Source organism: Eschrichtius robustus, chromosome 2, assembly GCF_028021215.1.
Source record: "Eschrichtius robustus isolate mEscRob2 chromosome 2, mEscRob2.pri, whole genome shotgun sequence".
Classification (NCBI taxonomy): domain Eukaryota; kingdom Metazoa; phylum Chordata; class Mammalia; order Artiodactyla; family Eschrichtiidae; genus Eschrichtius; species Eschrichtius robustus.
The window spans coordinates 152,125,396-152,150,267 of record NC_090825.1 but is presented as its reverse complement, the minus strand read 5'-3'; the positions used below and the strand labels follow the sequence as shown (position 1 = coordinate 152,150,267).

Sequence of the window (24,872 nt, the reverse complement as noted above, 5' to 3'; positions counted from 1 at the left end):
AAGGCAAATCCACATTGTATGCTCAGTCTCACCAAATTCATATACGTTGTCCATTTTTATTCTTACGTAAAATTTATCTTACATGAAATTATCAAGTGTTTTAAAATAGTTATTAAGAGTTTGGAGCACTCATGTTAGAAAATTAAGTGTTACCAAGTGAGGCTCCTTTTTTTTTTTTTTTTGAGGCCCCTTTTTAATTCAGGACGTTTTCCATTTTACTGGGAATCAATTCTGTCTGGTGTTTCTAATCCAGCATGTTAAAAAATCATCCTACAAGGCCTCTGATCTTGTTTAAACACTAAAATTTCACAGTACAGATCCAAATTTCCATAAAAGTGACTCTGCTAGTGAATCCATTTCATTGTCCCCTCCATCTGCAAAGAATAGATTTTTCTTTTCTACCTCAAGAACACCTAATCCTTACATTTTAAGAAACAGTACTTAAAAAAAAAAAAAAAAAGAAAAAAGAAACAGTACTTGAGTGCTTTTACTGCCAAAAGTCTCATTGTAATATAGCTGGAATATTCCCCTGTGAGTACTAGTCAGTGCTATTGCTTGTTCACACATGCTTTTTTAATTTCAAGTATGATTAGTTATAGGCAAGTCACTGAATATTTAAATTTGGTACAGATAGGTTTTCAAACTACCTGTGAACAGAAGCCTGTAAATTAGAGGGAGTGTGGGAATATGAAATCTGAGCAGAGCTGTTTAAAATCTGGCTGTTGTACATTATGCTCCCTTCCTTACCTGTACACCTGCTTTCTGCGGAACCAGAAGTCTGTGTCTCCTGTGGCTTAGGTTTTAGAGCGGGGTGAGCGTTGTAACAGCCTCACCATAATGTCTGGCATGTTCCAGACTCCCCTGTGGTTGAGAATATGCATAAGCTGAGATGGAGCAGGGAACAGCAGAATCTTCAAAGCCGAGAGAGAAGTCCAGAGACCACAGGGAGACCTCAATGCCCATTACAGGCTTAAAGAAAATAAAAATAAAACTCTAGAATAGTACTGACTTGCTAAAACCCAAAATGAACATAAGTATTAAATTTTTACTAAACTGTAAATCAAACCTTAACAAAAACCTAAGTCATCAGTTAAAAAGGAAACCAAACTGTTGTAATTCTAAACCCAGAGGCAGTAGTGCGGTGTGAGATAAAATGCGTGAGACCAAAAATTGGCAAGTTCTGGATTCTTTTTCCTATTCTGTTTCTTCTGAAATGTACCACCGAGCATATCACTTAACCCTCCTAGACCCTGGATTTCCAGTTTTTCATCTGTAAAACAAAGAATCTGGACTAGAAAATAACTAAACTTGCTTCCAGAAATAAACAGGCATTTCATTCCATTTGAACTCAAATCTGACTTGCACTTGAACAGTTCTAAAAAGAGAGAACACTTTGTGTCTTTTATAAATGTGTTATAAGTTTCCGAAGTTAGACTCTAGTTCCTTATGAGGGTAATGCGCGTTTTTCTTTCAAAACAATTCCAGATGATAGGAATGAGGACAAAGACCTGAAGAAGTGAAAATATATATATATATGAATCTATGTGTGGGTATATGTATCTCCAGTTCCAGAGTATATTCTCATTTTCTTCCAAAATCCTGCAAAGTTATAGAAAGTAGAGCATAAGGGCCAACATAGCGGCTCCTGGCTTGAGGTATGTCTCCTTCACCACTCCTCTGAGTAAACCAAGGAGCCAGAACATGTCAGCAGCAAGAGAAAGCTTCCTGCAACATCATACGAGAAAAGGCCCATATCAGAGTCTAAAACTAGGCTGCCAAGAAATTGCACTTAAGTTGTCGGAACCACAAAGGACAAGGTATCTGCCGCTCCTCTCCTACTGTATTCCATGGTCTTATAATGAGGGACAAAACTACAGCCAGCCTGTACTCAGAGCTGTGGTCCTGCCCTGGCAGCTTGAAATCCTAGTCAGACAGGCCACATGATGCTAATGGAGAAGTCTAAAACATTTAGCAGCGTCAGAAATGAAAAACAGCTCAAGAAAACCCAATGAGGATCCAAGCACTGAGAATGACGTATTTCCTAATGACCAAATCCAAGTTTGGTCCACTGAGACATAGGCCGTCTCTTAGAGTGAAATACCTTAGACAACATTAATTAATATTGTGAGTGATGGTTGTTAAAAAGCAAGGCAGAAGAAATATTCAAAGTTTAACCTCAAGGAACATGTGTAAACCATAGCTTTGAGAGGAGGTGGCAAACATATAGGTGACTTCCCTGTTCTGTTTATATAGCAAACAGTCCTAATCAATAACATTAGTCTTTTCTATAGTACCTGGCTCTCAGTTCCACAGTCTTTCTCAACAGCCAGGCCTTACTAATCAACCTGAATTGGCATGAGAAAGAAAACCTATTTACCCCTTTTCCTATAGGAGAAAAGAGCCCTGTGTGTGGAGAACTGTGAAGCCTTGTTAGTCCTTTGGGCTTCACCATTAACCAGTTAGACAAGTCACTTTGTAATTCAAGGCCTCTCCACCCTTAAGAATAAAATTTCGAGTAGGGGTGGACTATCTCTAAGTTTCCTTTGTGTGTTCAAGCCTCATATATTTATAATCTTAGGCGACGGGGAGTATCTATGACGACTGAAAAAAGCATGACTATCCCATAACTCAAAGAAATAAAGTTACTCATTGAAGTTATCAATTATCGTTATTTTTTTTCCCCCTGAAGAGCTGCAGATACTAATTATAAGATTCTTTGTCCAACAGTGGTTATTTAAGCCAGGAAATATATTCTAATCCAACTCCTTCACAGATGAGGAATTCGATTTTCAGAAAGGTTAACTGATTTGCATAATGTCATGCCAGTAAATCTGAATACCCAGATTATGATTATCAACACCAAGGTTATTAGCACAATTATTAGTTTTTGTGGAGTTTACAGAGTGGTTTCCAAACTGCAAACCCAAATCTATTGACAAGCCAGTACCTCTCCTCCATCATGGTCTCGTTTGTGGTGATTTCTTTGTACCTGAATACATTTAAGGTGCCTACATTCTTTCGATTCCTTCTGATCCCTTTTGATTCCTTATTCATTGAGCACATTGTACTCATCCATTCATACCTGCAATTTGCCAGTTTCCCAATTTAGCATCTCTGAAATATTTACTAGTGGGGAGTATACTTCTTTACCGCATCATAACTATGCAAAGTAAGACCTTATCTAACACAAGCCCTGTGGAACCCAAAGGGCAACCATTTACTGCTACCTTTTTGTCTATTGTCTTTTACCTGCATGTAGTTGCTGTTTATGCTTCCTTGAGCGGAAATTAATTAACTCCCTAAAAATCATCATGATACGGCATAAAATGATCTTAATACGTCACTGTGTCTGTTGTCTAAGCTTGAATCCAATTTTCAAGTGCTTTATGTTGATTTGATAAGCAAGAAGAGGCATTTCAGGTTGTACATGAAATAAATGAACATAAATTCACCAAGTGACCATATTCCTGTGGGAGCAAAAGGAGGCATGGTATTTAGCATAAATGAGTGTAAGTGGTGAGTTAGATAAGTAGTCAGGAGACCCGAATTCCATCCTCAACTTTCACACTAAAGGTACAAACTTGCACAACTTTCCTCACTTCCTTGAGCCCCAACTAAAAGTGAGGGAGTTCAACTCGCTTTTCTAAGATTAGATTCATATCTATCATTTTATGACTACCATGGGCAGCCCTGAATACCCCCTCCTCTGCATGTATGGCAGCTCTTCTGGGCAGTTATCTAATACTTCACGTGGCAGCGCACACCAGCCCCTGTGCTGTGCTTCGCCAGGATGGCCCACTGCCAGACCGGCAGGCACAGCCTCCGGCCCTATGACGAATCCCAAGCATCCCAGGGCAGCAGTCAGTAGCAGCCTGCTTCAACAAAACCTAAGAAAACAAAACTTCTCATCTTCACCTTCAGTCTTTACTACACGGGACAAATTTAAGACCTTAATGGCTACTTTTTCCTCCAGTGTAAAGTGCCAGGCCAGCTGGCTCTAAAATACTTCATAAAGCATGCAAAAAGCCCCACTTCCATAGGCATGTATCACTGCACTAAGAAGGGACCTTGGAGAGTTTTAATATTAAAAACTGAGACCCACAGAATGGAGATGTTAGGACTAGAACCAAGCGTTCTTGATTCCAAACCGGTGTGCTCCCAAGGGGAATTTATCAAAGTACAGAGAGAATTCACAACTTCTTACTTCAGTGGATTTTAGTGGGTGTTTCTGTAACACATCATGCAATCTAGTGTTTTCTTAACATTCATGGTGAAAATTTTAGAAATCTCCACATCTTGATTGTTATAGTGAAGCAGTACAGTAATGAGACAAAGCATTTGTTCTCGAGCTAAAATCACGTCTCCTTCACTTATATTTGGCCAAGTTAACTTCTTTGCACTTCTTTTCGCCATCTGAAAAATGGCATTAAAAATGCTTTCAAATTATTTTTGAAAGTTAAAGACAGATAGCTAATGTAGCATTAGTAGTGCTGTGCCTTCACACATTCCCTAATGGAGTCAAAAGACATATGTTGTCTGACGGTCACAACAAATCTTACAAATTAAAGTATCTCTTCAATGTGGCCTGATATCCCAGTTGGCCCTTGGGCTAACATCCTAAGATGCACTAGTGATCTTGAGGACATTTCCTGCAAAGGTCCTGGACTGATACTGTTCTTTGTTTCCAGGACTCTTAGAACCAAGCTGCATGGAAATATGACTGGGGATTTGAGAAGATATTTTGTTTTTTAAACACAAGTTTAAATAAACTTAAGTAATGGAAATAAAAGAAAGTTCTTATTTTTTTTTTTTAATCTCAAGATGGTACAGGAGAGGCTTCAAATGTACCACTTCCTGGTAATGTAGAAATAATTTCTGAGAACATTAATCTCAACACAGCAATTTAAACCAACACACGTGTGCATTCATTATAAAAACAAATATCAGCTGCAAGACGTATTATTCAATGTAGGATCAGACAACTAGTCCTTAATACCTTACCTGTCTAGTAGAAATCACTACAATGCAACTTATTTTTACTGTGTATAATGTCACTCTAATTTACCTGGAAAGGATTAAACTGTGTTCAGCATTTTCTTTTTAAGAAGCATGAACTCGTTAAATTTAAAAGTTTTTTAGTTAAAATGTTTATAACATAGAATCCTAAAATAATGTTCTCCTGATAGTCTGCCTTCCTCTATATGTACAAGCAGTCATATGTGATGATCTGACTGGACCTGTTTAGAAAGAAAAGGCAACTCTGCCCAAGAAGCTACTTTGCATGAACCTGAGATGTGGTGGAAGAAGGAAAATCACTGGACTGACTGAAGCAGAAGGAGTGATGATTAGGGATCAATGAAAATAGAACAGTAAACTGAGGGCCATGAATCCTGGCACAGCAAACAGGAGTAAATGAAAGTTTTCAGGAAAATAGTTATGTGGGATGCATATGCAGTCAACTAACCTTTGACAATGGTGCCCAAAACACAAAATGGGGAAAGGATAGTCTATTCAATAACTGGTGTTAGGAAAATTGATACCCACATGCGAAAGAATACCATAGACAAAACTTAACTTGAAATGGATTAAGGACTTAAATGTAAGACCTGAAACCATAAAACTTCTAGAAGAAAACATAGGTGGTAAGCTATTTGACATAGGTCTTCGCCATATCTTTCTGGATTTGACACCAAAAGCACAGGCAATAAAAGCAAAAATAAACAAGTAGAACTACATCAAACTAACAAGTTTCTGCACGGCAAAGGAAACAACCAACAAAAGGAAAAGGCAACCTATAGAATGTGAGAAAACATTTGCAAACTACCTATCAGATGAGGGATTAATATCCAAAGCATGCAAAGAACTCATATGCCTCAATAGCAAAATTAAAAAAAAAATCCAATTAAACAGTGGGCAGAGGACCTGAATAGACAGTTCCCCAAAGAAGACATACAAATGACCAACGGATATATGAAAAGGTGCTCATCACTAATCATCAGGGAAATGCAAATCAAATCCACAATGAGATATGACCTCACTACCTATTATAATGTTTATTATGAAAAAAGACAAGAGATAACAAATCTTGGTGAGGATATGAATAAAGGGAACCCTTGTACACTGTTGGTGAGAATGTGAATTGGTGCAGTCACTATGGAAAACAGTATGGCGGTTACTCAAAAAGTTAAACATAGAACTAACGAATGATCCGGCAATCCCACTTCTGGATACATATCCAAAGGAAATGAAATCAGTATCCCAAAGAGATATCTGCATTCCCATGTTCATTGCAGTATTATGACAATAGCCAAGATAAGGAAACCTGTGTCCACCAATGAATGAAGAAAGAATATGTGGTATATATATTCAATGGAATATTATTTAGCTATAAAAAAGAAGGAAATCCTGTCATTTGTGACAACATGAATGAACTCGGAGGGCATTATGTTAAATGGAAAAAGTCAGACTGAGAAAGACAAATGCTACATGGTATCACTTATATGTGCAATCTTAAAAAAAAAAAAAAAAAATTGAACTAATAGAAACAGAATAGAAGGGTCCTTGCCAGGGTCTGGGAGATGAGGGAATCAGGAAAACGTTGGTCAAACGTACAAACTTTCAGTTTTAAGAAGAATATGAATAAGTTCTGAGGATCCAATGTACAACATGGTTACAGTAGTTAATAATACTGTCTTGTATACTTGAAATTTGCTGAAATAGACTTTAAGCATTCTCACCACCAAAAAAAAAAACAAAAAAAAAAAAAAAACAAGGGTATGGGGGTAGAGGGGAACCATGTGAGGTGATGAAAATGTTAATTAACTTCATCAGGACAAGTATTTCCCAATGTCTAGGTGTATCAAATCAGTTTGTACACTTTAAATATATATAATTTTATTTGTCAATTATACCTCAAGAAAGCTGGGAAAACAAGAACTAAATAAATATTTAGTAAATGAAAAAAAGTTATGAGGTAGGTGTTTAGGAAATATTAATTAGGAAACACTGTACCGACAGGACTAGAGCAGACAGGTACTGCAAACAAGGAAGTAATCTCTCTCTTCTTCTATGGCAATAAACTAAGAGTACCCATGCCTGACAGCAATTCATCAGCAATGTCCCAAAATTCAGATTCCCAAGAGAAAGAACAAACGAATAGGAGAGAAGAGATGCTACGTATATCCTCAGCCCATAGCTTTTATCTGTTTTCAGTCTACAAACCAGTTTCTTACAGTCCCCTGGGAATAGGAACATGAAACTGCAGGAGGATAATGGCTGCTTTAACATCTCTCTCTAAGCTCATCAACGATGTGCTAATAGTTCATACATTTAAGCCAGACACTTGTAACTCATTTTCAGTGGTGCAATTGTCTAATAAATTGTTTGAAACTTTAAAAAATCTTCAGTGTTCCATAGAAATGGAAGCCTTTTCACAATAATTGAAACCAGTAATGCAAAACAAATGTATTTCCTTGATAAATTTAGTTTTAAGTAAGCTTTAATTTATATGCTAAATTTTTTAATTTAGTTCAAGTTTTGGCAGAGACATGTTTATTTTAATTGTTGGCCTTCAAAACTCTAGCTTAGGAATAAGCATCTGCTTCTTTTCAATTTTCCGCATAAACTGGGTAAATTTCTTCAAGTTGCAAATGAGGGGTGAACATACACTGTATTGCTTCTGGAAAGGTTAAAAATTGCAGCACTTTTTGTGACTCCTTTATGAGAGATCTTACAGCATTACCCTTAAATCTTAACTAGGGTTCTTATATGTACTTATATTTAAGCTGTTTTCAAAGAACATAATACATTAGCATCTAGACCTTGTGCCCAAATATCCCTCTTTGGAGCACTTGTCGAATCTCTAATAAATTTTGAACTCCTCTCATTGCTTTATAGAGATTCACAAAACACATGGATCCCTTCTCTAAGATGAAAAACCTCCCAGAGGAAAAGCACAAACCCAGCCTCAGCCCACCTATATTGGAGACCCTGTAACCAATCTGACAAATAATAACATACAGTGCGTATTTCTCCAGCTATAGCCTTTGGAGGAAATCAATAAAACTTTCAGAAAATTAAAGTTAGAGCTCTTGAAACACTGTAGGAGGTAACATTCATCCTTTGCAAATACCTTAAGAAAACTGACTTCTGAGAGAATCCAATCCCTATTATAAAATATTCTTCCTTCACCAGTAATGGCAACACTGGTAAAGGCACTGCTAAGCATGGTTGCACCCATCTGAACCAAGCAGGCATAGAATCTAGGTAACAACGCCCACTGGCTATTAATATGATGGAAACTATCTGTGAATTGGGACTCAGTTGATATTAACATGTAAAACCCCTGAAAATCTACAAGAGCATTTTCTTCTGGGGTGTTTTATTTCGTCGGTTTCTTTTTCAGTCTACCTTTTAAGGTATTACCCAATCGCCATGTTACGTATGGTGTCTAGCCATGGTACTGATGTTCATGACTCCATGAAATGGCATCTTTGCTTTACAAAGTATCAGGGTTATAACAGAGAGAGTGGTGAAGGACTAAGAAACATACTTTAAGAGAGCCAGTTAACTTGCTGGACACTAACATCCAGTCAGGAGCCTCAAGTAACATCTCTGCCCAAAAGTTTCAATTGCTAAATAGCAAGGGAATAATACCAAGGCCCAATCACAGAGTAGCAAATACCAGAGGCCTGGGAAAATCCCAAGAGAATAGCTTCAATGGCAGTGATTCTCAAATGTTCAAGGTACACAAGAATCACCTGGTGAATGTGTAAAAACAGTTTCTGAGGCCGATCCTCTGAGATTTTAATTCAGCAGGTCAGGCGAGGTCCATGAATTTATAGTTCTAACACGGCTGGCGGAACCAGAGCTGCTGCTCTGAGGAACACACTTTGAGAACCACTGCCCCACCACTATTAAATCAGAGTCGGCAGTCTTGGAAAATGCAAGGTGATTTGCATGTTCATTAAAGTTTGAGAATCACTGCTTTAGGAAATGAGGCAACAGGTTTGTTTGGTTTTTTCCTTCCTCCTGTGATATCAGGATAGGGAGATGGTGAAAAGAGAGGTTTTCAAAAGAAAGTAAGTGCTTAAATCACACTCTTTGTCATGAAACAAACCTATCTGGCCACCTTGCTCACCTTCCTCAATGAAGCATCACTCACTCCTTCCTTTATCCACCTCTCCATCCTCACTGTACCTTACCTAGGGCTCACGAGGAGACAGAGGTCCCATATGAACTTCAGATCGGCATGTTATAGATTTCCCGGGAAAATCCAGAATTCATATAATTGTTTTTCTAGTCTATAAAAATTACACTGGCATTAAACAAAGAATCAAGTTTGAATTACATACGTTTAGAAAACTTTTCAGGTAAATAACTTCACAAGAAATTCACAGAAAAATATTGTTTTAGACTGATTGGCAACAGGGCCACGACAAGAGCAAGAAATGTCAACAGAGTGGCCTCCTGTGGTCACCCATGTCTCAGAGATGGAGGAAGGAAAGATAGCCTCTTGACTGATTTGCACTGTATGTAATTTTACATTACATGTAATTACGTGGACTAAACCAAGTGTAACACAGAAGACTAAACATGCTATCGTTCCATGTGATGAGCCTCTACAAAGAGGAAAAAACAGAAGATGTGAAAAAAAAAAAAAACACTTTTTTTCTACTTTAATTTTGTACCTATATGAGATGATGAATGGTCACTAAACTTACTGTGATAATCATTTCATGATGTATGTAAGTCAAAGCACTACGCTATATACCTTAAACTTTTACAGTGCTGTATGTCAATTATATCTCAGTAAAACCGGAAGGAAAAAAAAAAGTGGAAGATGTGAATATATCAAGCCTTGGCAATGGGAAAGGCCTAAGTCCACGTGACTCATCACACCTCCTTCTTGCTGATTCATGCTATTGTAGATTCAGCAGCTCCAGCAGCGAAACAGCTTATCTGTTAATAAGCTACAGAAAGAAGAGCCCCAAGTCCCATCACGCACTGCAGAAATGTGATTTGAACTGGCAAACATCTCCCAATCCACCACAACAACCCCTTGCCTCGCTTACCTGAAACTTTCACACATACCACATCTCCCCAATTATTTCCATAATCAGTGAGCCTACTGCTGATCTAAAACCTGACACATACATGAGTAGATTCCAGGTCTGTTAAGTACCAGGAGCAAAGGAGGACACAGAAAAACACCGCATTTAGTCTCATTTTCTCTGAGAAATTCAGTGCACTGCAAGACAGCACTGGACTGAGAACACGGAACCAAGGTTCTAACGCCAGTTTTTCTACCAGATACCTTGAAGCAAGTCACTTGGCCTCTTTCATTTCATTTCTTTCGAAATTAGACTACATTATCATTCAGATACTTCCATATCTAGGAGTCTGTGATTATGCTGAGTATCCATGCTATTAGAAAGCCAAAGAAACAGCTACTCAGAAGCAGCACATGGAAAATAACCATCTTGGATGAGACTTAAGAGCTGCAGTGGCACTAGCTCCACACAAGGCATCCTAATCCCAGGTCAGAACTCGGTACTGCAGGCTGCCCAGAAACTGGGGCATATAATAAGGTTTATTCATATGAGCATCCTTCCTAACTTATTCAACCAGAAGTCTTTCATGAATACCACCCAGATGCTGAAATTAGGATCGCCATCCTTAGGTATCAGGGATTAAAGTATGATCCAAAGAGTTCAAGTTGCCTCCAAAATGTCTGCAACTGCATGGAAGTTGAAGGCCTCACTCACCTCGTTCCTGCCACATCCTGCAAATCCTTTTCTTAGAAGGAAATCACAAACTCCCTTTCTTGAAGACAGATGGGTAATTCATGTACAACCATCTGTGAGACTGCCTGCATGGGGCCTCCTTGTTTGAAGACTACAGAGATTTTAAATTAAAAGAACCATCTATGTCAACTCTGTCTAGATGATGTGTTCAAAGGGAAGACCCAAAGCAGCAAACTAGAGGGAACTTTTCGTTTACTTATTTCTAAAAAGCCAAATAAACCCTCTAGGAATGGTTATCTGTCATTTCCTTTCTCAGCACCCAACTGTTCCTTCTTCTGGCTGCAGTCACAATTTTTATTTGCAAACCATGACTACCGCCCTCAGTGGACCCATGTCTTCTGTCCCAGGGTTCCTTTTCCTCTAAGAATTTTATGATCTGCATGAATCACTTTGCATAGATAACTAAAATTGATCATTAAAATCTGAAATTAAAAAAAAAAAAAGAGCATGCAACACCCTGTTCTTATTTTGCTTCAAGGATACTCCTACTGAGCTCATGGAGTTGCAAACTGCAAAAACTTGAAGGATCCTCCTCTCAGGTTGAAAGACTAGGACATGAAGTACCCAAGTATGCCACACAGAGTTCAAGAAAAGGAATACAGCCAGATCTTCCATCTAAGTACCAGGAAGAAATCGGAGGTAGGGAAAAGAATTGGGGTAGCTCAGCAGTAGCCTTTTTCTTAACGTCAGAAGCCTGATTTTTATTCCGAAACAAGACTATAAAACAGCATTTCCCAGACATTGTCGCATGCAGGTGTAATCATGTGACTGTGTCTGGGCCAATGACCTGCAAGAACAAGTGTTATGCTGGCTTCCAAAAGGCTCTGGCAAAAGTCCAACTTAATGAAATGAAAATGTCTGATTAGACCTTGACTTGTCCTGACAACTCTGGTCACAGGGAAAGCAGTCTTATTGACTCATCATGTCATTTCGCTCAACTATTAATGCAAGGAGTATCATGAGGAAGAAAGAACTGCTTGCAAATGTACAAAGTAAGCAACAAATACCCCTGTCAACAGTATTAAATTATTTATCAATCACACACTACAGGTTATATCACAGTAGTTACAATGATGGAGGCCACTGGGTCCTCTCCAACAAAAAGACTGGCTCTTCCACTTCTAGGACAGTTATTTAGAGCAGGGGTCCCCAACCCCCCAGGAACCTGGCCGCACAGCAAGAGGTGAGTGGCGGGGAGCCAGCGAAGCTTCATCTGCCGCTTCCCATCACTCACATTACCAGCTGAACCATACCCCCAACCCTCCGTCCGTGGAAAAACTGTCTTCCACGAAACTGGTCCCTGGTGCCAAAAAGGTTAGGGACCGCTGATCTAGAGGACTACAGGGCACTCAGCGTTTATCAGGAGTCTGTGCTTTCACAGAATCTACTCTTCAGTAAGCCTACAAATCTTTTATCCTTGGCCCTAAAAGCCAAAATCAGGGTTGTACTTTATTATAATCAAGGTGTTTAGGAATTTCTGGTGAAAATAAAAGTTTACACTCAAAAGTGAATAAATGTTCCTGAATCTACCTTTCATCTTTGGTTAATACGTTTCTTGCTAAACAAGCCAAATTCATAAAGGAAAAGACAGGTTACCTCATAACACTTTCTTTTCAACTAAAGCAGTAAAGACCCACACTAACACTGCATTTTTTTACTTCCAAATTCTATACATCAGGCTTCTCACAGAACCTTTCACTTCAGCCAGTGGAATACCTTGCAGGAGGCAGGCACTCAAGAAATATTTGTTAAGGTGACTTGAACATAGTAACACATTAGGTGAACATTATAGGAAGTTAGCCTAAGGGCTCTTCACTGAGAAGAAAACAGTTTTTTACCATGTTCTTTATTGCCAAGTGAAAGGATATACATATATAGCCTTCTTCGCTCAAAATGTACCCTCTCCATATCACTGACATCCTGTAAATGGCCATAAATCACAACTGGTCCTTGTCATGAGAAAAACTGTGTGTCAACTTGAGTTTGTCTGCCTTAAAAGACAGGTGCAAGGGTAAAATCAAACATATTTAAGTGCTTGGGAAAGCAACACTGCTCTACAGAAGCAAGGGAATATTAGGGGCAGGAATTATAAACATATACACCTTTTATAGCAATAGACTCCAGACAGGAAATCAGGATGAGACTGGTCTATCCTGGCATTCATTTCATAGAGTTTAGTTTTGTCTGATGAATATTTAAACCCAAAGCACTGCAGTGGTAGTGCCAATATATGTCATATTTTCAGTTGCATCTCCTTTCTGGACTAGGAGCGCCCCTAACTATTCATAAGCCTTAAAATCCTAATTATTGGGTAGACCAGTGGCAGACTGGAGTGACACGAAATTAAGGTTGACTTTTAAGAAAATAGGCACACGTCTTGTACTGCTCTATTAGATACACTTTGGCATTTTGCAGAGGCCAAATGAATTACAGAAGAGACACAGGTACTGTTAATACATCACATGCCTTCTAAAAATTCTGGAAGACGTGGGGAGTCCCACATCATTTCTTTGGGACTAGAGACGTTGCCAAGGACTGAAATTGATGATGCATAGAAGGAGAACCCTCCAAAACTAACTCCTCTGCTTTGCTGACCCAAAGGAAGCCAAAGGAAAAAGACTCTCTCACTCCAAGTAACTCCCTAAACTAACAATGTTTAGAAAAAACAAGTATTTTCAAGATGGTTCAGAGTTGGAGGATAGCAGGCAGAGAGTAGAAACTGACTTGGATTTGATTATGGGGTCACGAGAAAGGATCAGAAATGTTCATTTTTAGTTATTACTGAAGTTTTTATAAAATCCCAAGACATTCACTAGAACTTTACTAATTAAGACACGTAACCCACACACAACTAGACTACAAGTACTTATAATACATGTTTTTGGTTTTTGTTTTTTGAGAAAGAAATCTCAACTACCAAAGGTTCACCAGCTGCAGGACTTCAAAGGCAGTAATAGGAGCAATGGTCTCCAATGACTCAATTTGGAAAGAAAAATCTCTCACACAACCCACGCATTAGATAAGATGACATATACATCTACTTCAGGACACCTTACATTTTGGATGAATAGCCTTGAATTTACTTCACAGCCAATAGCTTGCCAGAGAAAACTTCGAGTTGGATCCTATTACTTAATACACTAAAATCCACAGCTCAAAGTCCATCTCACTGGATAATTGAATATAACTAGTGATGGGAATTAAAACTGAGGATGCTAGCAGCCCTGATTTCACTGTTATTATTTGTACTGTGTGAAATGATTTTCATATTGGCAAGTATGGGATCTCTGAAACTGTGCACTCTTCCTATCTACCATGGTACATACGATTATTTGCCCATGCACGCTCTGAGGGGCAATGCGGTACAATGAAAGGAGCCCTGAGCTTGAGTCAAAACCAGTTCTAGTGCCAGCTCTGCCACTATCTGGCTGAAGACCTTGGACCACACTTTAGGTCTAAGTTTACTCATTAATTTATTTAATAACCATGATTTGATCACAGACCGAAAAGAACACAACATTGCTCAGCTGTAAAAGGGGGGAAACTAGACCTAGTTTATAGAACTGGTGTTAGATTTAAATGAGATAATGGGTGTACTTTGCATCCAAGACACATTGGTGCTAGTCTTCTTCTACCGCAACTATCAGGCACTGTGTTCAGTCTAAAACACCATTGCAGGGAGCACCCTGGAAGCCCTCATCTCGTTTGTCATCACTGGGTAAAGCCTCTTGCCTCTTAGTCGGTAAAATCCATGAAGGCCAGGATTTTCTTCTTTCTAATACACAGACGCATCCTCTGAACCTGCATGTGCCTCAGCATCTAGTAAGCACTTAATAAATAATTGTTGAATGAATAAATTCTCTTTTACTCCTTAAAATAACTCTGGATCAACTAATATTTTTACCATTTTACAGTGAGGAGGCTGAATAATGAGATAAACTGTCTATACAATCAGGTGATAAGGCCCTTCCAATTCCACAATGCTATCTATAGTTGTTATATTTTCCAATAGTTCATCATTATACCATTCTTCCTAAATAATTGCTACTTACTCACATTTATTTATTGGTTATTGCTTAAATAATAGCAAGAGTCTCAAACTATAAAATCTACTCCTATCTTTAAAGAAAATAAAATATTTGAACCATAAAAAAAACATTTGTTTATAAGAAAACTTTATTCTCACATCTACACACGAACTATCTAATGAGGTTATTCTTTTTTTTTTTTTTCTTTTTTTTTTTAATGAGGTTATTCTTAAGAAACTCTTCCGGGCTTCCCTGGTGGCGCAGTGGTTGAGAATCTGCCTGCTAATGCAGGGGACGCGGGTTCGAGCCCTGGTCTGGGAAGATCCCACATGCCATGGAGCAACTGGGCCCGTGAGCCACAATTACCGAGCCTGCGCGTCTGGAGCCTGTTCTCCGCAACAAGAGAGGCCGCGATAGTGTAAGGCCCGCGCACCGCGATGAGGAGTGGCCCCCGCTTGCCGCAACTAGAGAAAGCCCTCGCACAGAAACGAAGACCCAACACAGCCATAAATAAATAAATAAATAAATAAACAAACAAACAAATAAATAAATAAATAACTGATTGAAGGACTTTAAAAAAAAAAAAAAAGAAACTCTTCCAAGTAGTTTTCCCAACCTAAACTTCCATATACTTTTCCCCAAATAAGAAGCGAAATAAACAGTCAGTCAAGAGTGATATTAAAAACATGGGGGCAATCCTGTCCCTAAAACATTTCTTCACCAAAATTTGGATTCTTTCACTTTAAGAGCAGCAAGATCATCTTTTTTACTATCTTTCAGAAGATAACTGTAGCTTCCCTAGTCTGGGGCCCTAAATGAGAAAGACCTCGGTTAGATGCAGCCAATGTCACAGGGTCTCCTGGCTCTGAATCAGTATTTTCACACACTCCCAATCATAAATGCCCCAGAGACCTCCTATCCCCAAAACTGACACTGCTGTATCTCAAGTTCAGGTTTACAGAATGATGGCCTCCTCCAAGGCCTTCCTTAGAAAACGTATTCCCAAATTTGCCATCTCACCTCATGCTTCCTTCTCCAAAAGCAGCCTACTCTTTACCACTCATAAGTCTTCTCTTCTAAAGGGCTCAATGTATATTGGGGCACTCAGCAGATATTACACTCTACTCCATCAAAAGGATCTCATAAATTTGTTTTAATTTAGTAATTAACATTCCTCTAGACTCGCAGAAGTGTTGAGGGCAAAGTCATAACGCTTTTAATGGCAAAATCAAACTGTAAGCCCAGGTCAGACTTCACATCTAATGCTGTTGCTGGCAGACCCAGTGATTTTGAGACCGAGCAAGATGATTTTATCATTAAGGCATCACCACTGCTGTGCAGGGAATTTCTCTTTCATTACACCTCAGCTCCCTCCCACCTCAAAACGCTGCGTAGAGTTCTAACGTACTCTGAAACCACAGTAACTTATGACAGAGCAGCCATCATGATGACCTTAAGTCATCAAGATACGTATCAACCACTGGCTATGTTATTAATACTTGAAGTATCAAATTTGCTAAGGAAGCAAAAAGGAGCTTCATTCTTCCTCAAGGGGAATCAGAAACCAGTATGTTCAAGAGAGGATTTCCATAGGAAAACCGCCCCTGCCTCAGACAGCACCTACCATCAACATGTTTATGGGCAAACACAGTATCAGAAAAACATGCTGTGAGTCTTAGAAACAGCATATGCCTCATTTCATACGGGCTGCTATGGTGCTAGGCATTGTTTTTTGGTTTTGTTTTTTTTACTGCATTTCAGAGAAATAACCGTAAAATGAAGGTCTATAACCAGCATATAACACAATAAACAACAGCATCAACTTCTGCACCCTTTTTGTGAATGGTTTCCCTATGCTTTAATTGAAAATGTAAGTTTTAATATGCTTTGTGTTTTCTCTCAAAATAGTTTGGGACCAATTCTATTCTAAGACTTCTGTATTTACCATCTCCATCCAAGGTCCAAAGATTACAGAATTTACAAATGAAGGACACCCCCTACACACACACACACACACACAGACGTCAGTAATAGAGGAGCTATGACAACAAAATTCCTGAATGACAGAAAGAAACACAGAGGACAGTGGCTTGAAACAGCAATGGTGGTCACCACAAGCTTTGTCCTAGAGTTCAGCTCAGGTCTTTCTGAAAGCCTGGACCAAAAATTCACAAAAACAAGAAGCAGTAACACAGTTCACATAACTTTCCTGAGCTTAAATGTATAATAGATCCGGGTAACTGTCCAACCTAGGTTGTATCTTCAGGGAATCTCAAACTCTCATAAAAAACCAAGGTTTCTGGCTCAAGAAAAGGCTTAAAGTTAGAGATGAGCATTGTTAAATCACTGGTTCCTATTCATATTTCAACCCTTGAAATAACGTTTCACTACTTGTCTCAGTCACCAGCGACTCTAGTCTGTCTTGAGAAAGCTCACACGCCTCCCTGGACTCAGCCATCTCCTTCTCACCGACAGGTCAGGTCCAATACAACCAAAGCTTAATTCACTTCAAAAGATATGTGAACTATTATTCAAGGACAGTAGCTGTCTGTTCACAGAAGCTTCATCCACATCAAGGCAGCTGAGTTTGTGAGCTTGATTTTTGTATTCTTCTTTCATTCTGTCAAAATTCAAGCTTACAGATATTTCTGCTTTCAGTCTATTCTTTAATAAATGTCCCGCTCAGTGTAAGACAGGACTCAGAGTTTCAATGACATAACTGTATATTTTCCCAAGAAAATTGTTTATGTACCTTTCCATAAATGTTTTAACTTTTTCACCTAGAATATAAAATCCTTGAAGAAAATGTCTGTCTTCTATAGTTTAGCAAGATACATGCTCAACACAATTTCCAAATCACCTTTAGTACCAATTTTAACCATGAAGAACACTGAAAATTCTACTGTAAATTATCAAATATATGGTAGCAAATATATAAATGAAATTCTTCTGTCATTTAGTACAAAGAAGAGAGATACAAATACAGGATAATTTCTCAAATGAGTTTCAACTACTTAATGTGCTACTTTAAAGCATATTCACAAACAATAGAAATAATCAATCTGAAGAACTGGATTCATCTCTATACACAGGGGACATTTTTATACAGTTTCTCGAAGAATTAGCCACACAAGCACAATAGGTACCATAAAAATTAAAAGAAAGTAACTGCATTAAAAATACTTCAGTTTATTAAAAGGAACGGTTCCTATTTTATATGTATACACATCTATTTTTATAGAAAAGAACACATCTATTTTTATTCTAATTTCCATGACTCACTCCCCACCCATTCACCGATGAGATAGATAACAGTTGATCCTATTTTTCACCTTTTAAGTTATTCTACCTGGAGAAATAAAATTCATCACTGTCCCATGTTATTTTCCCTCCCCTTTGGACATTTATCCACTAAATAAACATCTACTACCCACTGCTGTTAAGCAGTGTGCTGGGTCCTGGGGCTCCATCCCAGTCTCCTCCGCTGGTTTCCCCTATTTGCCCCAATTTCTAAGCGCTGAAGTGTTCCAGGACTCAGCCCTGTCTCATCCTCAAGTCAGTCTACACATGCTCACTTGGTGGTCTCAGCTAGTCTCCTGGTCTAATTAGCATCTATCCTATGCTGACCACCCCCATATTTATATATACTGCAGACCTCTTTCCTGGGCTCCAGTTTCACATATGGACTCACCAACTCATCTCATCCTCTGCCAATAGATGTTTTACAGATCTCGAACGTTTAACAGGCCCAACTAACTCCAGATCTTCTCCACCAAACCTCCTTTCAAAGGATGAACTTGATGACAACTTCGTCCTTCTAGTTAGTGAGGCTGAAATCCTTGAAATCATCCTGACACCTCTTTCTGTCATACCCCACATCCAAGCTATCAACAAACCTCTCTTGGAAGGCTGGCCAAGGAGACACTTTGACGTAAGCTTCTGCCCAATCCTGACGCCTCTGCCTCCCTCCCACTATGTTGTTCCCAAGGGCACATGCTTACAAGTATTCTACACACTAAACCCTGTCTGAGTCTACTTCCCAAATGATCCAAATGCTTCAAGTCTTCACTACAAACATCCATTACAATATTGTGCATACAACAGCTTATCCCTACTAGAAGTAAAACAAAGGATGATTTTAGCTGATCTATGTGTAGAATCATATAGTTATAGATTCAGAGATTAAGGATATTTCTTGTCTTCTTTACAAGGACACTGAATGCCTCATGCTGCCTTACTACTCTTTTTGTTTATCCTCCATGCAGCAATGAAAGGCTTTAAATAAATCTTATCCATTCAAGTCCAACTGGTATTTTTTCTTTCTCTTCCCTGAGGAGCATCTTTTTTCTATACTACCACTTCTCTATTACTTCAGTTATTCACTGCATTTAGTTGTTTATCTTATTTTTTTCAGAAGTATTCCTTCATAACAAGGAGGTGCTAAAAACCTCATTTCACAAGTAGGTATGAAAAAGAAATATCTGGAACACCTTTCCTAAAAAGAAATCCAAAGGTAGCTAATTTAGTACATAAGCCTTTAGGAAAGCATTAGAAGAAAGTAAGACAAAGTCAAATATTAACAATTTACTGAACATAAATTCTCATTACACAAAATAGTATCTCTCCTTATAACTTCAAAATATTAATAGGGCAACACAGCAAAATATCAAGGGTCAGATGCAGCTAGACTACAAAATGTTATGTTTTTATTTTAGAAGTATGTTTTTTATTATTGCTGAAACGAGAATTTTAGAAAAAAAACTACCATCAGTTTCTTAACATGTAATTTATTTGTAAAAGTCAACCAAAACAATCTGAATTCAATCATCAGCTCAGGAAGCAGCTTCCATGACATTTTTTTCCCCTAAATGCTAAATGACACAGGCAGCGATAAAATATGCAAAGAACCATGTCACAGAAGATGTCTGACAATTTTGATAAATGATGATAAACTGTGATGTAGAACAGCCGTTTGTAAGCTACTGTTTTCAAAAACATGTATTTTAATGATGATTTTTGCCAAATATCATTTTAGAGAGATAGTCTGTAATAAAACCATTGACAAACAAAATTGGTACCTTATTATAAATTAGAACAGAAATGTATTTAAGTTTTCAGCAAACTTGTAATTTTGCTTTAAATGAGAATGCATTTTAGATCCAGTCAGTTCCTTACAATGTTAAACACAGTCATCATCTGACCCAGAAATCCCACTCCGAGGTATAAAACAGAAATTAAAACATACTTTCACACAAACCCTTGAACATGAATGTTCATACATGCAACATTATTCATAAAAGACAAGAAGTGCAAACAACCCAAATGTCCATCAAGTGACATATAATATCAATAGAACAGAATATTATTCAGCAATAAGAAGGAATAAAGTACTGATACATGCTACAATACGGATGAACCTTGAAAATATTATATTAAGGAAGCCAGTCACAAGAGGCTACACATCATTATGTTTATATGAAATATAAATTCTATTTATATGAAATGCCCAGAATAGGCAAATCCATAGAAATAAGATGTAGATAAGTGGTTGCCTAGGGTTGAGAGTGTAGAGGGAATGGAGAATAATTGCTAATGGATATAGGGGTGCTTTCTGGGGTAATGAAATGTTCTAGAATTGTGCACCGTGATGGCTGCACAACTCTCTGGCTATACACAACCTCTGAATTGTACACTTTAAGTGGGTGAACTGTATGTGAACTACATCTCAAAAAAGCTATTTAAAATGCCAGTTAAAAAGGCCAGTCATGGGCTTTCCTGGTGGTGCAGTGGTATAGAATCCACTTGCCAATGCAGGGGACACGGGTTCGAGCCCTGGTCCAGGAAGATCTCACATGCTGCGGAGCAACTAAGCCCACGAGCCACAACTACTGAGCCCAAGTGCCACAACTACTGAAGCCCGCGCGCCTAGAGCCCACGCACCGCAATGAAGAGTAGTCCCCGCTCGCCGCAACTAGAGAAAGCCCACGCACAGCAACAAAGACCCAACGCAGCCAAAAATAAATAAATAAATAAATTTACTTTTTAACAACAGGGCCGGTCATGTTGTAGCTGTTTATAACTTGTATAGACTTTTCAAAGCCTAAATCCCTAATTACCAAAATATGTTTCTTACTGTCCACAAACCTCATTTCATTTCCTTACATAAAACCATCTGCCTATTCCACTATAAATACTACACGTAGTGAAAGAAAGTGCTTCTAAAATTAAATCATGTTTTCAAAACAGATTTCTCCTTAATATATTTAATTTTAATGATTCGCATGTGCATTATCCACACTTTCCATTAACTATGGTTAAATTTTCAATCTCAGATAAGTATCCCCCAATACAAAAGCACAGTAACAGGCCATTCCTCTCCCAACACAAGCTGTGTGGACTAAATTTTTAACGTATTAGCTTGAATTTTAAAAAGCAAAATTAAGGAGGCAGATCTGTAAGAAAAGCAAGCACATGAAGTCTCAGAATTTGAGAATGGAAAATATTTTCAAGATTGATCCTCTTCAGGACTACCGAAACTTTAATATCTAAGAACTAACCCCAGGAATTTTGTGATATTCTCATATCACCTTACTTTTTAAATTTTTATTGGAGTATAGTTGATTTACAATGCTGTGTTACTTTCTGCTATACATACCTTACTATTTTGCCTTATTATTTATATTTACATTAAGTTGATTCCTTTCCTTTTTTTTCTTTTTAACTTAGCAATGTATGACACAACATAAGTGAACTTACGGGTTTGGTAAGCTATCTGTACTAGTCTAACAAACATTACAATAAATAAAATTTTAAATGGTGATGTGTCTATCACTTAAAAACATCTTGCACATGATCAGTACTACATCTACCACACTATGGGAAACACTGTTCTAGTTTTAGCTTCTAATTTTATGGGTGAGAAAGTTGAACTTCCTGGTGACTCTCAGAAGTCTGTGCACATCAGAACCTCCTGGAGGGTTTGTGTTAAAATAGAGAGTGCCGGGCTCTTCCCCAAGAGCGTAGGTCTGGGGTAAGGTCTGAGAATTTACGTTTCTAACAAATATCTAAGTGGTACTAATGCTGCTGGCCCAGGGACCGCCCTTCAAAAACCACTGACCAAAACCTACTAACCCCAAATTAGTCAGACCAGAAATTAAACTAGAACCCAATCTTCTCTTAGATGCTCTTATAATTATATGCTCTATCAAACATGTTTAATGTTGCTGAATTTTATTCACCTTTCACTTAATTTTACTCTTTTCAATAAAGGTGATTATTAAATGCTAAAGATCAGGTTTATACATTTTTAAGACTTAAGAGTTGTTATAAAATAGTGATTAATGGGGCTTCCCTGGTGGTGCAGTGGTTGAGAATCCGCCTGCCAATGCAGGGGACACGGGTTCGAGCCCTGGTCTGGGAAGATCCCACATGCCACGGAGCAACTGGGCCCGTGAGCCACAACTACTGAGCCTGCGCGTCTGGAGCCTGTGCTCCGCAAAAAGAGAGGCCGCGATAGTGAGAGGCCAGCGCACTGCGATGAAGAGTGGCCCCCGCTCTCCACAACTGGAGAAAGCCCTCGCACAGAAACGAAGACCCAACACAGCCAAAAATAAATAAATAAATTTATAAAAAAATAGTGATTAATAAAAATTTAAGGAAAAGAACATTACAATCACCTTTGAGGACCCTGAATCCCTTTTCTTGTTCACATACCCTCCATTAGTCCTTTGAGATAAACATTATCTTCAAGTTTGTGTCTTATCATTCACTTGCTTTTCTTGTTAATTTTCTCATAGCTATATCTCTAAATAACATATTGTTTAGGTTGTATGTTCTGAGCTTTATACTATATCTTTTTATGCTATTTGCTTTTTTATTCAATATGATGTTTTTGAGATGTAGCCCTCGGTTTTTATCAGTAATTCATTGCTTTCATGGCGGGACACTATTTCATCTACAAGAAAACAGCACTAAAATTGTTGACTTTTTTTTTCATTTTGAAAAAATCAGAGGTAAAAAAGAAGTTGCAAAAATAGTACACAGAAGTCCTAGGTATGCTTCATCCAGTTTCCTCCAATGGTTACATCTTACCTAACTATATTACAGTATCAAAACCAGCAAACTGGTTTTGGGACAATGCTTGTGTATAGTTTCATGCCATTTTATTATATATGCAACTCTCAATTTTTAAGTTCTTTTTTCTTTTTTTTTTTTCTCGCGGGCCGCCCAGGCCGCGAGACCAAGGGCCGCGGGGGCCGAGCCGGCGCGCCGCCCCCGCCCCGCCTCAGGCCGCCCGCGCTTGGGCCGCCACCCGGCGACGCGAGGCCAGTCCCACCCCGCCCCCACCCCCACCCCCACCGCCGGCCCGGGGGTCGCTCACCTTCCGCGTTGCCCCAGACCACCATGCCCGGGCACAGCCGCCTCCTCCGGCCTCGCTGGCCCCGCCGCCGCCACACGGTGCCCTCGCCTGGGGCGGGGAGAAGGGCCGGGGAAGGAGTCCCACCGCCGCGCCGCGGTCCACGCTCGCCCCACGCTCGCAGCGGCCACCCTGAGCGCGCCCAATGGCTGCTCTGTCCCTCCCCCTCCGACGGGCGCGCGCGCCGCGGCTCCGCCCCGCCCCTCCCCCTGCGGCGGCCGGCACGCTCCCAGGCTCCTCCCCGCCCTTCCCCACCCGCGGCGGTTCCGGCCCCGGCTCGCACTCCGCCCCGCGCTGCGCAAGTGCCCGCCTCGCGCCTAGCCTCGGGCGACCCTGAACCACCGGCGCGGCGCCCCTCCCAGGCCCGCCCGCCGAGGTCAGCCCCTCCGCTGCACGTGACCGTCTCGCTCGCGGGGGCGGAGAGGAGCGCGGCGCCGGCCCGCCTTCCGCATCCCGAGACCTGCGCGCCTCCCGCTGGGGTTGATGCGCTGTTCTCCTCTCTGCGAGTCCCCGCCCCGCGCTGCACTCCCCAGTCCGGGAGGACACTAGTTCAGGGACTGACCATGCTGAATCAAGATCATTCTAGTGATATTAATGAATATCTGAGTTACTTCCTTTATTCACCCCCCCCCCCCGCCAATTAAAGACAATGCTCCTACCTATTAGAAAAATGAAAATCCAAACACTGACAGCCCCGAATACTTGCAAGAATGTGAAGTAATAGGAACGCTCATTCATTGCTGGTGGGAATGCAAAATAGTACAGCCATTCTGGAAGAGAGTTTGGCAGTGTCTTACAAAACTAAACATACTCTTACTATACGATCCAGCAATCGGACTCCTTGGTATTTACACAAAGGAGTTGAAAAATTATGTCCACATAAAAAACCTGGACACAGATGTTTCATAGCAGCTTTATTCATAATTGCCAAAACTTGGAAGCCACCAAGATGCCCTTCGGTAGATGAATGGGTAAACAAACTGGTGCATCCAGATAATGGAATATTATTCAGCACTAAAAAGAAATAAGCCATCAACCCATGAAAAGATATGCAAGAACTTTAAATGCTTATTACTAAGTGAAAGAAGCCAATCTGAAAGGCTACATACTCTGATTCCAACTAAGTGATACCATAATGGTGGATAATGTCATTAGTCAAAACCCATAGAACATACAACACCAAGCGTGAATCCTAATGTAAACTATGGACTTTGGGTGCTAATGAAGTGTAAATGTAGATTCATCAATTGTAACAAATATACTTCTCTGCTGAGTAGTTGATAATGGTGGAGGCTATACATATGTGGGAACAGGGGGTACATGGGAAATCCCTGTACCTTTCACTCAATGTTGTTGTGAACATAAAACTGCTCTAAAAAAATAAAGTCTACAAACTTTAAGCTATAAGATGAATAAGTTCTGAGGTTCTAATGTATAGCATGGTGACTAGTTGATAACACTGCAATGTATAACTATAATTTGCTAAGAGAACTTAAAGGTTGACCCCAAAACATATACATATATATTTATATATTCCTCTTTACCATAAATGTACGGCTGTGCGCCTGGCTTCTCTAATCTCTTCCAATCATCTATTTTTATTTCTGCTCAGTACCATGCTGT

The 24,872-nt window shown here is 39.4% G+C and overlaps 1 protein-coding gene across 1 annotated transcript in view; it reads right to left on the bottom strand.

The window, feature by feature from the left end:
* Positions 1 to 23,407, bottom strand: part of LOC137759769 (ELKS/Rab6-interacting/CAST family member 1-like) — a 186,402-nt gene extending 162,995 nt beyond the window's left edge. The window contains 1 exon segment of the mRNA XM_068536384.1: positions 23,214 to 23,407. Within this exon segment, the coding sequence (XP_068392485.1) occupies positions 23,214 to 23,238 (25 nt within the window). The 5' untranslated portion in view covers positions 23,239 to 23,407.
* Between the last annotated feature and the right edge of the window lie 1,465 nt (positions 23,408 to 24,872).